This window comes from Miniopterus schreibersii, assembly GCF_964146895.1.
Source record: "Miniopterus schreibersii genome assembly, chromosome: 2".
NCBI lineage: Eukaryota > Metazoa > Chordata > Mammalia > Chiroptera > Miniopteridae > Miniopterus > Miniopterus schreibersii.
Genome location: NC_138102.1, coordinates 35,875,213 through 35,892,016, shown reverse-complemented (window position 1 = coordinate 35,892,016; position 16,804 = coordinate 35,875,213). Strand labels below are relative to the sequence as shown.

Genomic DNA, 16,804 nt, shown 5'->3' with positions numbered 1-16,804 from the left:
TTTGCACATTTACCAAACATACATCCTCTATGTTTCCCTTCCCTCTTCTATTTAAGGTCACACTACCTCTGCCACCATAACCCTGTCCTATCTGACAAAACACAAGTAGACCCGAACCACCAATCCTACTGGCCACACCATCTGAGCCAGATTGTCTCCTAGTCTCAGTCTCGTATTTAAGTGTAAATGGACCCAAATATAATTCCAGAACCTGAGAGAGACATCAAGTGAAATAATTTTAGCTGAATATAATATATGAACCTTGTAATGACAGAAAGTTTACTATTAAGCTGATAAATCCTCTGCAAATTATTTCAAGGTATCAGGATAGTCCAGCCAAATGAAGCATTTTATTGACACATAGGACTACTTTTCACTGAAAATTGAACACATAAGATTAAATATAAGAGTAAACCTATGTACAGTAGTCTACATCTTTTGAAATATATATATGGTTTAATTTTGACTTCTTTAAGCATTTCTACTTCATCAGAGAGCACTTTCTCCCGATTGCTATTTACCTTCACAAAGCATAAAAGTCATCCCTACCTTAGAAGAGTCTGAACTTTTCATGTAAGGCTCAGCGCCATGCGTGATGCTCCCCTGAAGGACCTTTTCAATTCTAGCCACGAGAAATATATCTGGGTGAGGACACGTGACTGAAAATATTCCCTAGGGGACAAAAGATTTTCTTCAGTAAGTAGAATTCACAGCCACATTAAACAAATCCCATGAACATTAAAGGTTCTAAAGCAGCAAAGAAGGGTGAAACCATTTAGCTATTAAGAAGCACCCAGTGCCAAACTTGTTAACTGATCAATAGTTCATCATCTGTTCAAATAGCCTTTTTGGTGGGGGAGGCAACTAGCAGAAAGTTTAGAAAAAAGGAATGAGAAATCCAAAACCACTTCTCTCAGCTTGCTTTTACTGCCTAATTAGATAAGCTGTCAATATAGTCAACAGTCTCTCCCCAGTTATACATTACAAAGTCCCTATGTATTTACACAGCATGTGTAAAGTAAGTCTTAGTAGCATGACTGGTGGGCTCAGGCCCCCTACCTGCTTCGGATACTGCATGGCGGCTTCATGAAGGATGTCCTGAAGCGCAGGCGAGCTCCGCCCGCTGCCATTCATCACAGCCGGGGACGTGGTGGCCAGCATTTGCCTCACTGAGAAATGGTTCAGGTCCACGTGGAAATCGGCAGAAATCTTCCGGTTGTCCTTGATGTCAAACAGGGAGAGGGTAACAAAGAAAGGCTCGACCTGAACAAAACAAAACAATCCAGGCCATCACTATGGCTCAAAGAATAAATTACTGGACATATTTATGATTGTTGCTATAAATTAACTGCTAAAGAGAAATAGCCTCAATATCCATCCTTTGTCACAAACATCCTGTCCCAGCAGGCTAAACGAGCCCCCACATCCTGATCTAAACATTGTACCTCCTTAAACCTCCGTTTTTTAGAAATCTTTAAGAAAAATTACATTTGTAGTGGGCCCTTCTTCATTTTCGGCAACACAGCACTGCAGATTGAAAGACAGATCATTGCACTTGACAAGAATTCTCTTCCCAAACTTCTCTTCAAATGGCTTCACTTCTGGTTCAGCTGATGGGAAGTCAAGCTTCTTTTAAAAAAAAGTAAACATATAAATACATTATGCTCACATAAAAAAAATCCCATAATAAATGCACCCTAAGGAAACTGCCATATGGAAAAGCCATATACACCATTACTCACAATAGTGTTTTATAAGTTTATATAGTTTATTATAATGGTTAAAAAATGATGGCATATCTACTTAATGGATTATCATACAGAGCTTAAAAATTATGGTTATGAGCAACTCAGTGCCCATCAACAGATGAATGGATAAACCAAATGGGATATATACATACAATGGAATATTATTCAGCCACAAAAAGAAGTAAAATTCTGACATGTGCTACCACATGGTTGGACTTTGAAAATATTATGCTACATGGAATAAGCCAGGCACAGAAGGACAAATATTATATGATTTCACATATATATTAAGTCCTTAAAATAGGCATATTCACAAAGACAGAAGGTGGAGTAGAGGTTACTAGGGGTGAGGGGAAGGAGGAATAGGGAAGTGACTGTTTAATGGGTAAAGAGTTTCTGTTTGGGATGATGAAAATGTTCTGGAAATGGATAGTGGTGATGGTTGCACAGCATTGTAAATGTTTTTAATTACTAAACTTCACACCTGAAAAAGGGTTAAAATGGTAAATTTCATGTTATGTATATTTTATCACAAGTAAAAAACTGTCAAAAAGCAAAAATATATATAGGGTTATGAAGTCTGTGAAGAAACATAGAAAACCATTTATTATTCAAGTTAAGTGGGGAAAAGAAGTTCTATAAAAAAAAGACCACACATGAAGAGGAAAAAATACAGAAGGAAGTATTGCAGAACCACTGTCTCCAGAAACTCCCTATCTGTGGCAGCCCTGGTGGTCCTAGCCACGCCACGTCTTGGATTTTGTTGGGACACAGATGTGGATCGACTGCACTGCAAGGCTTGTACTTGAGGCTGAATTTGGGATAGTCAGGAAATAATCACTGTTTACTGGGCATCTGCAGCGATGCTTGTTATTTTCTGACTATTATTTTATGGGGTAAAGTATAAATGTCTGAGAATGTCCTTGGATAAATTTCTCTCGATTTTCATCAATTGAATATAAATTTTCACAATGTTTGTGCTGTGGTGATGAGATTACAGGTTGTTTTTATTTTTCCTCTACCCCTTGAATTTTCTATAGTGTTGTTATATTGCTTGTCAATCAAAAATAAAACAAGACATAAAGAAATAAATAATCTGTCAAAGGTTCCTTTCCTGAACTTAGTTTGAAACTTTAAACATTAAAACAGTTCTTACCTGGGCATCTGGGTCCAAGTGAAAAAGTTTAACTCGGCTTTCACTTTTCAGTTTGATTTCTGCATCTCGGGTACTCTGATCAGATAAACAAAAAATATAAATTAGATTTAAAAATAACCCATTTTCTTACAGGGGTGGCCGAGTGTGTTTGAAAGCTGCCCCTTCCTGAAGAGCCAGGCTGCCAGAAGATTCTACCCTCAGCTTGGGGAGCGAGCTGCATGTCAGGAACAGCACACAGTGGGAGTGTTGTCAGAGGAAAAGAGATTAATACCTGACCCTTGCCCTTATGAAGCTGACAATCAATTAGAGAGTCAAACGCAATACAAAGAAAGCAAAAGAGAATAATTAAGCATTGCTATCAAGAAAGGCTTCATAATGCAATGGAACAGGGGCCAGGCTTTGCAAGAATTTAGATAGCGAAAAGGAGGAAAACAAACATTTTAGGCTGAATGAAGAAGATGCACACCATGGAGAGATCCTGAATGTGAAAATGAGCCCAGATGGTAGAAAAATTTAGGGTTCACTTAAGCCTGAAAGTACAAGCAACAGAAGAGAAAGGAATATATTTTGAATGGCAGGAAAGAGAAAACTATGGCAGACACTGAAGGATAGCCACAGGTGTCAGTGGCAGGGAGGGGGCATTGCTGATTCATTAAACACATATTTATTGAGCACTTATTATGTATCAGGCACTACGGACACAAACATGAATGAAACAGTCTCCACCCCCAAGGACACTAGCTGGGAAGACAGAATATAAACAGGCAATAAGAATGGCAAAAGAAAGCATAAGGGACAGTGACAGCTAACCTGAACCAGGAGGGGCAGCCAGGAAAAGGCGCCCAACTTAAAGGACCAGAACATTAGGCAGGAAAGGAGAAAAGGGCATTCTAGGAAGAGGTACTGCAGATACAAAGAGGCAAGTCACACCTGAGCAGTTACCAAATCATTTATGACTGAATGTTTGTACATAATGAAAACAGTAAAAAAAAAAAAAAAAAAAAAGAGTCTAGAATTTGTATGTTAAGGACTGAGGATTTCACTCAAAATCCAAAAAAAATCCTGCAATATTTTAAGCAAGGGAATACAATAACCAGTTCTGCATTTTAGAAGCATGACTCAGGTAGGACTGAGGAAATAGATTAAAAGGGGAAAGACTAAGAGGCCACCTGGTCTCTCCTGGGTTATTACAACTGCCTCTGAGTTTCACAGCAAGCCCCATACAAGTTTCACATTCCTAGTTGAGAACCCTGCTGACTGGGCAAGCTAGTAACTGAGAGAGATAATTGAGGACCAAGAGCAAGTCTGTGGAGAAGGTGGTAAATTCGAGTTTGGAGATGCCTGTGGGATTTCCAACTGGAAACATCCAGTAGACAGCTAGAGAGCTGGAACTTGAGGACAGCCAGGGATGAAGGCTGGAATCACAGACTTGGAGAAGAGAGGCCATTGAGGGAAACAGACATATGGTGGCAGAGACAGGGGGCTGGAGAAGTGGGATTTGGGAACAGAAAGGAGAAGCTTCTAAGATATCCACAAGACAGAAGTCATCTCTAACAACATTATTTCCCACACGTGGCACCTCTAATCTATATCCTGTTCTTCTTATTTCTCTCAATCTCAATGGTGAAATTTATAAATCTACAGTCAGAAGAGAATGCCCTTTCTCATGTGCTCCTTTCTGCAAAGACCACAAGTCACATGTCACATCACATGTCACATGTGATGGGTCAGTGACAGCTACAGTGACAGCCTCTATGCTGGTGGCTGAACAAGGTCTATTATTACATTTCTGATCATGGTTAATGAGAAATTGAGCATTGCCTTCATTTTCTCAGGCATGTAGCTGTTATAACAGGTTCTTAGCAATGACCCAAATTCTATGATCACTGTATTTAACCAACTGTCTATAGGTCTAGCAGAATGAAATGACACTGCAATACTAAGAAACTGGATTCTAGTTGTGGTTCAGTCATTAACTAGCGGTGTGAATTTGAGCAGGGTACTTTGCCTCCCTGGACTCCATTTTCATTTCTGAGTAAAAACATGTGCCTGTGGCTGAGGCAGGCTCCTATCACCTTTCCTAATTTTTCATATCAATAGAGCCAGAACATGTGTATTTAGAATCTACTTAATTTAGCTCAAAGAATTTGCTTTACTTTGTACAGAGCTATGTTTCCAAACAAAAACATCAGTACAAGGTGCTGGGGGCCACCACCAGCAGTAACGCATCCCACTCCTGAATTTCTGCTTGAGTCCTTCAACAAAGGTGAATGCTCTCATCTCAGACACTGGAGCAGAACGATGGGTCCTCAGTGTGGATGCAGTTCCCACTGCCTTTCTGAAAGATGCTGTTGTCTCAAGCTGACTGTGCTAGGACACGAGAAATGAACAAAGAATGACTGCCGTGAGCTCCATACAGTTAGAGGACAAGCAGAGATGCAGACACACTAAAAGAAAAAAAACCAACAACTAGCCAAAAATAGACTCAAAGCATTCTGATGTTTGCACTAACGTCCAAGAGATATAGTGGTCACTGGAGAAGCCACTTAAGGGGAAAGGGACAACTTTTGATGTAAAAATAACCTAAGAGCTTATAATGCACCTTACATACACTTACACTGACAGCTCTGCTATGAGAGAGATAAAAGCAAATTCCACTTCTCAAAGCGGAATAAGAGTACACGTATTTAAGCTCATAAATATGTTATAATGTTTATTGTGTACTGTCTGTAGAGGCTAAAAACTGAAAATAACCTGAATGTTTGTAAACAGGGAGATGGTGAAATAAAGTGTGCGATAACCATATCTGGAATATTATGCAGCTATGAAAATGAATAAACTAGATCCAGAGGCAGCTATGAAAGGTTTTTAAGTGATAGAACAAGTTGCAGAGTAACATATAGATCATGAGCATATTTTTTAAAAATAATTGAAAACACTACATATGTGTGTATGTTTCTATGAGCAATTGGTTTGGTGAAAGAAGAATTACAACAGGTTAATAACATAGGTGCTCTCAGGACTGTGGTGATGGAAGATGAGGGAAAAGATTAACTCTTCTTTATATAACTTTGGATATTTTTTACTTGTTATAGCAAGTGCATTTATATTTACTTAAATTTTAGTAAAGACAAAATAAATTCCTGTAATATGTACTCTCACAATCTAAAGGCCTACAAAATATAACTGTAAAAAAACAAACATTATCCCACAGACTGTGCCATCCAGCACTTCTCAAAGTGACAGAAACCAGCTCTGCTCTTAAAATAACCTGTGGTCAGTTCATATTGTGGAGGTAGGAAGAACTGGACTGGCTCTTCTCCAAATCCTGTCGCTGCCATCCGATCCATACCCATCTAATACTTTCAGTTCAGTATGGAGAAAAAGGAGAGGAAAACGAAGAAAATGGACAATGAGAGAGCTGGTCTCTGTAAAAACCGACACTTGCTCAGCTGTCAAAGAGGAGAATGATTCATCTGAAACAAAGGCTATTCCTCCCACTTCTGTAAACCCTAAGTTTAATCACTAATGCTTATGTTTTCTCCCTTGTTTTGAGAAGTAATTATGGGCCAAACATTTCAGAGTTTTAAGAGAGACTGCTGTAGGCCTACTTTGTGTCTTAAGTTTATCTCTGAGCAGACAAAACAATCTAAGGTCAAAGACTGTGGTCAACAGCACTTCATTTTGAGAATGAGTTATCAGAATTATACTGTGTTAACCGTTGGCTCATTTAAATGGAATGGGTTGGAATAGGAAAGTTTAGCAAAATCCTTAGAGGCTAGAATATATACTTTTTAATTTAAAGAGCTGTCATGATTTGTTTCTATTACCCCCAAGATATCTAACTCCCTGGGACCATCATCTCATCATTATAGAATCAGGAGGCCCAAGAAACAGAACTCTAGCTGACCTCACAAACACAGCCCTAGCCAATGCCTTTGTATCATAATACAATACACAGTTTTCTGGATTAGGACACAGGGAAGGAAGCATCTGTTACAGAGTTGGTTTAAAAAATCAGCAAAGGTGTCTGTGAAACTGTTTGGGTTCTGACATGTACTGCTGAGCTTGTCTGCCTGACCCTTACTCCACCTGATCATAAAGTTTGGGACACCACATTTTATTCTGTGCTAAGCTGTGGGAGATCTACCCAGAAAGGTAAGTTCATTAGCTAAAAAGAAGTTATAAGGTATTTGGATATGAGCAATTTTGGGATAATATGAAACAACACTTCTTTTCAGAACCACATGGGGAGACCAATTTAAAGTGAGGTGCTGTTCTCTGAGGACCAAAAAAAAAACAGCTCAAAAATAGAAAAGCTGTGGAGAAGAAACATATAAGGTTGAAGCATGAGGGTTTTACTTATATGGGTTTACATAAGGAGGGGATATACGTCCCAATGTCACCTAAGACAAATGTAATCAGAGAAAGAAATTAAATAGTAATCAGGTTTATAATCTAATCATATTAACCCTAGACTCTGAAGGGTTAACTAACTTTATAGTTTATATAATCTATAAAAACATTTATAAGAGTAAGTACTCTGATACTATAAATGCTGTTAAGTTCACAACAAACATGTTTGGTTCCGTATTAAGAATAGGAAGAAAAGAACAGGCTTTAGGGTAAATACAGCACATCACCCAGTAAAACAATAATGATGTTCAGTACTAAATGTACAAACGCAGGGGCCAAGAGTATACAAAATATTCTGAGAACCTAAGCCCGTATCATCCCTACCACACGTAAAGGGCCGCTCCATTATATTCCAGAAGGAGACTTCGGTTATTTTTGTACCGAAACAATTTCCTGTCACTCATATCCTCTTTGGTCATGTCTCAGTCACAGTGGAAAACAAAAGCCAGGGCAACAGGATAAATGAAGCAGAAAGAGGAGCTGACCAGAGAGGACCTGCCATTAAACGACACCTTTAACGGTCTTCTGCCTGCCCCGCTGTTCTAGCCCTTTCTCAGAAACCCGGGCCGTGGCCTGATCACCTGCGGGGCCCTTTCTTACAGATTCCTGGCCTGGTACTGACCTCTGGGCTCCTCCATCCCCTGATTAACCCCCTCCCCGCACAGCTCTGCTTCCAGCGCTCTCCCCTCTCCCTCCCACTTCGCGCTTCAATCTCGGGTTCTCCACTACTGAACCCGCTCTTTATAAAATCAGGACGACCAGTTATCAGTCGCCTTCCCTGCTTCCTAACAGGTACAAAGGATCACCTCCCCAGATACGCCGGAGGGGGCTGTAGACAGTCAAAACCACGCTCACACTCGGGGCCCTGGGCTGTGAGGAGCTGAGAGCTGGGCACAGTAGGTGCCTGGGCCCCTCGCACTGTGCGCCACAAAGGCATCACCAGGGACACTGCCACCTGCAAGCATGATGGCAGGACAATGAGTGAGTGAGAATACATCTTAACTTTCTTTATGCTTTTTTTCCCTTTGAAAAATGACTTTCTGTTCTTTCCACCTTAAATGAAAATATCTTTAAAACACCCGAGAGCTGGGCCGAGGGGTGGGTGTGCAGTAGTTAAGCCCCTTATAATGCTGCAATTTCAGGCTTTGACCATGACCCACAGTAAAAAATACATTTACATCATAACCCAATGCACACACAATATCTGTATCTATATCTATAGTTATAGCTAAAGTAATATAGTTGATCATTAAGGGCAGTGTACTTTCATATTCTCTATTCAATTCTATCCTTTAAAAAAAAAAAATTGGGTCACACAATGTTGAGCTAAAGAAGCCTGATACAGAGAGCACACACTGTATGATTCCGTTTATAGGAAGGTCTAGAATAACTGAGACTAACCTACAATGAAAGAGGTCAAAAGAATGAAAATACCAGCTGGGAGGGAGTTACAAGACAGTCTGCTGGGTGCTGGAAATACTCTACATATTGAGATCTGGGAGGTATATGTGTGTGTACAAATGTGAAATCCATTAAGCTGTACAATTAGCACTTGAGAATTTTACTATATATAAGTTCTACTTCAATAAAAAAAGAATAGAAAAAAATAAAACAAAATGAAATGGGGGTTGAAACCAATTAAATTGATTTTACCAACTAAAATAGCTTCAGCTTGATGGTTTTTACCCACAGTTTGAAAATAGCTCCAAATATGTTATACATATATTTTCAAAAAGAATATCTATCTATCTATCTATCTATCTATCTATCTATCTATCTATCTATCTATCTATCTAAAGATAGGCTTTGTGTCAGGCTTCTTTAGCTCAACATTATGTGACCCAGTTTTTTGTGTGTTTTTTAAATGTGTATGTATATATATTTTTTATTTTAAAAATATCTCCCTAGGTCTTAAAATCAAGGAATTCTGAATTATGCTGGCCAGGTAGTAGTAGTAGGCAATGAGAGAAGAAAGGAAAGCACAACTCCTGTATTTGTTCACAGGAAAAAATACAGATTTCTAATTAATCAACATTGGACTCAAATAATATGAGTCTGCTCCTAGGTATCCATTGTGTCACCCAGTAAGTGTAGAAAGTTCTGTTTTCAATTCTAGATTGCATTGCATATAATATCTGTTTCGACAAATGTTTTGCTTTGATAAATTGTGGACCCCAAAACATCTAGAAATAAAAAAGCAAACCTTAATGTAAAATATGATACACAGAAGTTTATAACACAAAAAACCAAACACACACACCAAAACTCTTCTCAGCCTAAAAGGTAGTTACAATGGTGACACTAAAATTAGCTTTAATAGGCAGGTGCTAAAAAGATACTGTGGTAACAGTCAAGTCCTAAGAAAAACAATATTCTGAAGTCCTAGCCAGGGAGGGAGATTTTATATTTTAGAAGAACCATGTTGTCTAAAGTAAAGGTCAATGCTGAATGCTAGTCTATTTATAATCATATACAGATAAACCATGCTTTCTATTACAGTGTTTAAGACATGGGTGTGTACAGCCTCTATTCCATTGTGTTCGGAAAAAAAAAAAAAAAAAAAGAATAGAAAGGCAGTAACAGAGTAAGAATATAAAGAGCTAGAGAAGACAAAGATATTTCTCTCATTTTAAAAAAGAAGTCATTCATAGATGCACACAAGGAGAGAATTACAAGAATACTCACTGTAACACTGTAATAGAAACACTGGAAATAATAGAACAGCTAATACAAATGCTTACACAATAGAATAAAAGAGATGAACTAGATCTATATACCCACTTGGCTGAGTCTCAAAACAATGCTGAATTTAAAAATAAAAGCAAGTGCAGAATAATACGTTAGCATTTGTATAACACTTTTAAGCACGCAAAACACAACCATATATATCATTATAACAGATACACTGATAAAGATATACAAATTAAATGGAAGTTACCCCAGAAAACTCTTAATAGTGGTTGTCTCTGGTTGAGGTTGCATGAAAAGAAGGGAATGGAGTAAGGATGATGTTTAAAAAGAAATTTATAACTGGTATTTTTTTTCTTTAAAAAATATGGAAGCTAAAACTGTAGTAACAGGTGTTGAATCTGGGAGGTGGGAATATAGTTGTTTTTGTTCTTTGTGCTTTTCAGTAACTTGTAAAAAACAGGTGTAGCTTTTTTTCATTCAGAATGACCCATGAACAATTTATATAACATAGGCAACCCCTCTTTGGTTTAGTGGCAAGATTCACATGGACCCATCATCTTTGGAACGGTGTCTATCAACCTGAATAAGGGCTGCATAAGTACCTAGTTACCATGGGAACATTCACCTGTGTATTTTGGTTATTTCTTCAATACTTGTAATACAGTATTAAATATCGTGGAGGGAAAAACACTTAAAGCAGTGATTTTCAACCTTTTTCATCTCATGGCACACATAAACTAATTACTAAACTTCTGTAGCACACCAGAAAATGTTATTTTTTTTGTCAATTTGACAAAAATAATAGGTATAATTTTGATTCATTCACACCAGACAGCTATTGTTGAAGGTCAGTGCCCTTGACAAAATAGTCAAGTACTGCATATTTTAAAACTTCTTGCGGCACACAGGTTGAAAATCACTAAGTTAAAGAATAATTTAAAAAAGAATACTTTGTAAGGCACTTTCTGGAAAACAGACTGAAATCTGACTCAGGTTAGTCGTGTATTTCGTATCAGCAAATATTCAAGTTACAAAAGAAAGAGCAGTAACTACAATGTCATTTTAATGACTTACTACAATGTAACTGCTAATATTTCAACAGATGAAATGAGAACTATTTCAGTATCATTCTATGAAGAGCAGAAGATTTAAGTTGATGTTACCTTGACAAGTTCAGGCAGGTAGCTATCTAAACCGGAACCAGAACCTTCCAATTTGCTTGGTTCATCATCTAAAATGGCAAAACAGATTACCCGAGTCACTTGTAGTTGAACATATATTTTTTTAAAAACAGGAGGAGGGCCATTTCTCTTATGTGCCCTCGAACGCAGTGGGTTTCAACTCTGATGCCCATTAGAAACACCTTGGAGCTTTAAAAACAACTCTGATGCCCAGGCCCAGTGGTGAGAGGTCAACATGTGGTAGCTGGTAGCATGGACACTGTCTGATTAGCATGGATACTAGCCGTGAACACCAGCCCAAAGAGCCGCACCCATCAGAAGCACTAAAAGTCACCACCCCAGGCCAGCTAAGTCAGAATCTTTGGTGGGACAAAGGAAATAATATTTTTTAAAAGTTCCTAGGAATTTCTAAGACACAAACAGAGTTGAGAATTACCTGTCTAAAGAAGCAAAAAACAAACAAACATGAATTATCAAGAAAATAGCAAGATTTTTCCTACCAATTTAATAGGAGGTTTCTGCCCATCCTAACTTTGTCTTGGAAATTCCAAACGACATGATTAATGATAACAATAACAACTACAATTAGTATTTTAAGCGCTGACTCTATGTTAGGTACTAGAAATACATTATTTTTTTTAATCTTCCCATTGACCAGCAAATTCTTTTTCCCCTCATTTTATAGGTGCATAAACCAACACTCAGAATATATAAGTAGCTTGCCTAAGGTCTCACAGCTGAAAATGGTATATTTATTGCTGGGATTCAAACTCAGGTCTTTCTTTCTGCTTTGAAAGCTGTGGGTCTTCCAATTACATGATTTCCTTATAAAAATGATGTCAGGGGAGTAAATAGTAATGTGACAAAATCTTTTTATGACAGGCTATCTGTAAAAAGCTCACATCTGGCTGGACCGGCGTGGCTCAGTGGTTGAACATTGACCAATGATCCAGGAGATCGCGGTTTGATTCCCGGTCAGGGCACATGCCCGGGTTGCGGGCTCAATCCCTGGTGGGGGGCGTGCAAGAGGCAGCTGATCAATGACTCTCTCATCATTGATGCTTCTATCTCTCTTTCCCTCTCCTTTCCTCTCTCTGAAATCAATAAAGATATATTTTTAAAAAGCTCACATCTGTCTCACCTCTCATGTGGGTATGCAATTTATATGTCTACTTTCTATACCCTCTGGCAAAAATAAAGGACACCTGCAGAGTGTGCCTGAACCTGGGGAAAGCTAGACCCACCTACCTTCATGAGAGTCTCCGTTTCGCTTTTCTTGCATCGCAGCTTCAAAGTTGAGCTGGAGAATCTTGTTTAGAATTGTGATCCATTCTTCCATTTCCACCTCACTGTCTGCTGCCAAAAGGTAACTACTTTTGTCCTGCATCTTGAGCTCAAAAGCAAAGCGCCTGACTTTGTTGTTCTGAAATGGAAAAAAAGGGTAACAACATATATTTTAAAAGAATTGGAATGGCCTTAAAAGTTCCTCTTTATTATTTGCTGATGGGTGCTATCACATTGGCATTTCAGAACAAGTTCCCCCCCCCATAAAACTCATCATTCTCCACCTTCCCTGCTTTGTTTTCTCCGTAGCTTTGTTTTCCATCAGACACATTCCACACTTTACATATTAATTTTATTTGCCGTCTGTCTATCCCCTCCAATGGAATGGAAGCTCCTCAGGACAGAGATTTCTTTTGTTCAATGCTACATCCCCATTTCTAGAATACTGCCTGACAAATAACAGGCTCTTGAAAGATATTTGGAATGAAATTTCATTGAAAATTTTCAATTCTCCTAGCTCCTATTTTTTTTAATGACCTAGTGTATGGTATTCCATTTTTAAAAGCAAACCATTATTTATCAACATGCTTGACTTCCTTATCTGGAACTTCCTCATCACTGATGAGTCCCAAAAGGTACTAGGACACTGTATCTACCTTCCCCTTCCCTCATGCCTGTGGTTTTTATGCCTGTGAAAGGGTATCTGACTCAAAGTATAAAAACAGTAGTCCACGTGCATTAAATGGTGAAGAGTGAATGTGCCCGAGACCAGGGTTTCTCGAACTCTGCCCTACTGATGTTTGGGACTGATAATTCTGGTATGGGGGCATCCTGTGCACTGTAGGTGGTTTGGCAGCGTCCCTGGCCTTACCCATTAGATGCCAGTAGCATTCCCCTCCAGTTGTGAAGATCAAAACATGTCTCTAGATATTATCAAACACACCCTGGTGGGTAAAATCACCCCCTGTGATTGCATTAGATAGAGGTTAAGCTCCAAGGGCCATGGCACAAGATTCCTTGCAGATACAGGCTGAGGGACATGATGTCACAAACTCCTGCTAACCTGTGTAGGGCAGAGCAGACCCCTCACCGACTAAAATTCTAGCTGTTTAGCTGTAGTCCCTGTGGGGTTCCTCAATGCAGGTCTCAGGGACAGGGCCACCCTCCCAAAGGCGTCTGTGTAGTTCTCAGAAACATGAAGGAGATTGCCGCTTCGGGCAAAGCCACACAAACTACTGTGTACAGACTGCCCGCTGTGGGCGCCCTAATTGCTGCCCTGGACCTCACTTAAACTTCACTTCAAGGCAAGAATCAGAGTCAAAGTCTGGAAGTGAAATGAGTTTTCTTTCCCCCACATTCCTCACATACTCACGGTTATGAAAGTAAAAAGTTAAAAGGTGGCAGGGGGAGAACATTAGGCCTTGATTTTGGATTACTTCCATTTCCTTATCTACAAAATAAATATAATCACTCCAAGCTTCTAAAATCCTTTTACAGCTTAACATTCTAACCTGGATTCCATTCAGGCCTATTTTAAAATTTTACTTTAAGCACTTCTTTGAACTCACAGCATTAATCAACTAACTTAGTAATAATGTCCAATAGCAATATATATTTTTAAAACTCCCAAAACGCTTAAACTACAACTTTTGGAACTTAGCTTATAACAAACGTGGATGAAAAGAAATGCTTTTAAATGTTTGAAGCCTTAGATACAATTTATTAAACGAAAAACACCATCAGCCACATCTGCTGAAGTCAGAACCTTAGATTCTGAAACGCACTCGAGATTGAGTGGTAGCTCAGCTGCTGTACTTGTAAGTCATCTATACACTGTGAAGACGGGCAACAAAACTCTAATAAAACAAAAGAATTACTTCCTACTTTCCAAATGCCAGAAAATCAACTAAAAAGCAACTTTAAAAGTCTCTCAACTTAAAAATATCAATCAAACTCCTGCTTGGGAATCCCACACAAGAAGTTAATTTGCCTTCATCGACAATTCTCTCTGGTACCCTTACTATACACCGTGAATAAAAAGTTTGATATAATTTGGTTTCTAGTAGCAGCTTTCAGATGAGGTTGGGTTACTGGCAGGAGACATCCACATGCCAATTAGCTGTTGACACATCATAATTTCTAGTGAACATTAAGTGATTCTATAACTCCTGTTCCAGGGCTCAAATACACTTTCATGTATTCCATCCCCCACCTCCCCACTTTTTTGGCCCTGCAGTGTTTTTGTTTTTAAAATTAGTTAGCATTAAGAACTTCAAGATTTAACTAAAATTTTGTATTTATGCCTTTCTTGAAAACCCTGATGGTCTGGCAACCCTGAGCTGGTATTTATTTCCCCCCAGCAGCATCAGCCCTCTTTAAATGGGATCACCTGCATCCAGTTTGTCACGGTCCCAAGGATTCCCTATTGCTTTACACCAAGGCCTCTTCTTTCACTTGATTACCTGCTTAGCCCCTGAAAAGATCTGAGTTTGGACCGCCAATTTCTACTGCTGGCCATGATGAAGTAACAGCATATGGACTTGCTCTCCCATCATAACTACTAGAAAACTGGACAGAAGAGATGAAACAACTGCCTTCAGATAGTTGACAACAGGGAGAGCAGGCCTGGGATCCTTGACAGAAGGGAAATAAATGAAGTGAGCCCTACCACCACCTCAGCTTTCTGCCTGGAGCGCGGCGCAGGAAGGGAAACCCAGAGTCCCACGGTCTCCCTGAGTTGAAGAGACTGACTGGGGGTCAGGAAGACCCAGGTGGCTAGAACGTGCACGACAGTTTTCAGAGTGAGAACAGAGCTCTCAGCACAAAGAACAGAAGAGATCCAAACTTAGTAAAAGTTTGGCCTCACATTCATTATATGTATAGTTTCTATTTGTATGTTATGCCTTAACAAAAAGCTTACCAAAAAAATCAAAACAAGACACAATAACCTAAATTTCAGGTCACCAGAGATAAAGAGAAGATCACTAAGAACAGGGAATAAGAATAACACCCGACTCCAAAACAGCACAAGCACCTAGAAGGTGATGAGACGCCTTCAAATTCTAAGGTAAATTTTACCTTGGATTTCTACACCCAGCCAAACTATTAGTCAAGTATAAATGCAAAAATAAAGCTATTTGCAGATATGCTACCCCTCAACAAATTAGCATCTTGCACATGATTTCCCAGGAAGCTGCTGGAGGATGCACTCCTCCAAAACAAGACAGTCCAACGACATAAGACAGGACGGGATCCTCAAAACACGGAATCCAACACGGGGAAGAAGGTGAAGGGAATTTTCAAGGATGGTGGCTGTGCAGAGGCTAAGGAAATAATTACTTTTAATGCCTGAATGACATGGGTTTGAACTGCATGAGTCCACTTACATGTGGATTTTTTCAATAAACATATTGGAAAATTTTTTTGATATTGGGGACAATTGGAAAAAACTTGAACATGGACTCCTCAGCCTAGAAATATGGATAATTAAGAAAAAGTTAGGTATGTCATAAATGAATAAAAATATGTAGATATTAGTCTATTTTATCATTTACTACCATAAAATATTCATGAATTATAAAAAGTTAAAATGTATAAAAGCTTCTGCACACACTAAAGAGACATACATGGCACCATTTGCAGTGGAGAAAAATGTAAACACACATAAGAAGGCAGTGTATGTGTGTAACATACAAAATGTGTGTTAATCGACTGTTTATGTTACAGGAAAGGCTTCTGGTCAACAGCAGGCTGTTGGCGGTTAAGTTTTGGAGGAGTCAAAAGTTAAACGTGGATTTTGGATTCTGGGGGCAGTTGGCGTCCCCCAGCCCCATGTTGTTCAAGGGTCAACTGTAATCCAGATTAGAGCAGAAAGGAGGGTGGCAGGAGCTAAAATTCTGTCACCGGCACATAATATCCACAACTGATGAATGAAGAGCACAGACACTTCTTATCTAGCAATATGAAGACAAATCCCAGAAAAAATAAAGAAAAGAGTTGAAAATGACCACCTTAGGAGAGTGGGGAATAGGTGAGGTGGGGGGTGATTCAGGCAGGAATGTGTCTTTCGTGTTACCTTTCTGCACTGTTTTGACTTTTTAAATCAAAGGAACAATTACGTAGGTGAAAATGCAATTTAATTTTAAGTAAACATGAATACATAAACAAGCACACCTGAGGGTCAAACCAGAGAGTTATGTGTCTAACCTTAACCACGCTGGCCCCACAAAACAACTTTTCTTGTTGAATCCAGCTTTGGACTGATGTCATTAGCCAACATTGAGTCACTTTAAGGGAGAATTCTCTGATAATGGTGACTGTATCTATTG

At 39.0% G+C, this 16,804-nt stretch overlaps 1 protein-coding gene across 15 annotated transcripts in view; it reads right to left on the bottom strand.

Annotated features, from left to right (window-relative positions):
• Positions 1–16,804, bottom strand: part of DOCK9 (dedicator of cytokinesis 9) — a 255,310-nt gene that overhangs the window by 89,018 nt on the left and 149,488 nt on the right. For all 15 annotated transcript variants that reach the window (XM_081127275.1, XM_081127279.1, XM_081127277.1 and 12 more), the window contains exons 8-13: positions 12,441–12,615; positions 11,175–11,242; positions 2,905–2,979; positions 1,489–1,629; positions 1,060–1,263; positions 550–672 (exon numbers count right to left, since the gene is read on the bottom strand). In XM_081127275.1, coding sequence (XP_080983401.1) covers positions 550–672; positions 1,060–1,263; positions 1,489–1,629; positions 2,905–2,979; positions 11,175–11,242; positions 12,441–12,615 — 786 coding nt within the window. The remainder of the gene's footprint in view (positions 1–549; positions 673–1,059; positions 1,264–1,488; positions 1,630–2,904; positions 2,980–11,174; positions 11,243–12,440; positions 12,616–16,804) is intronic.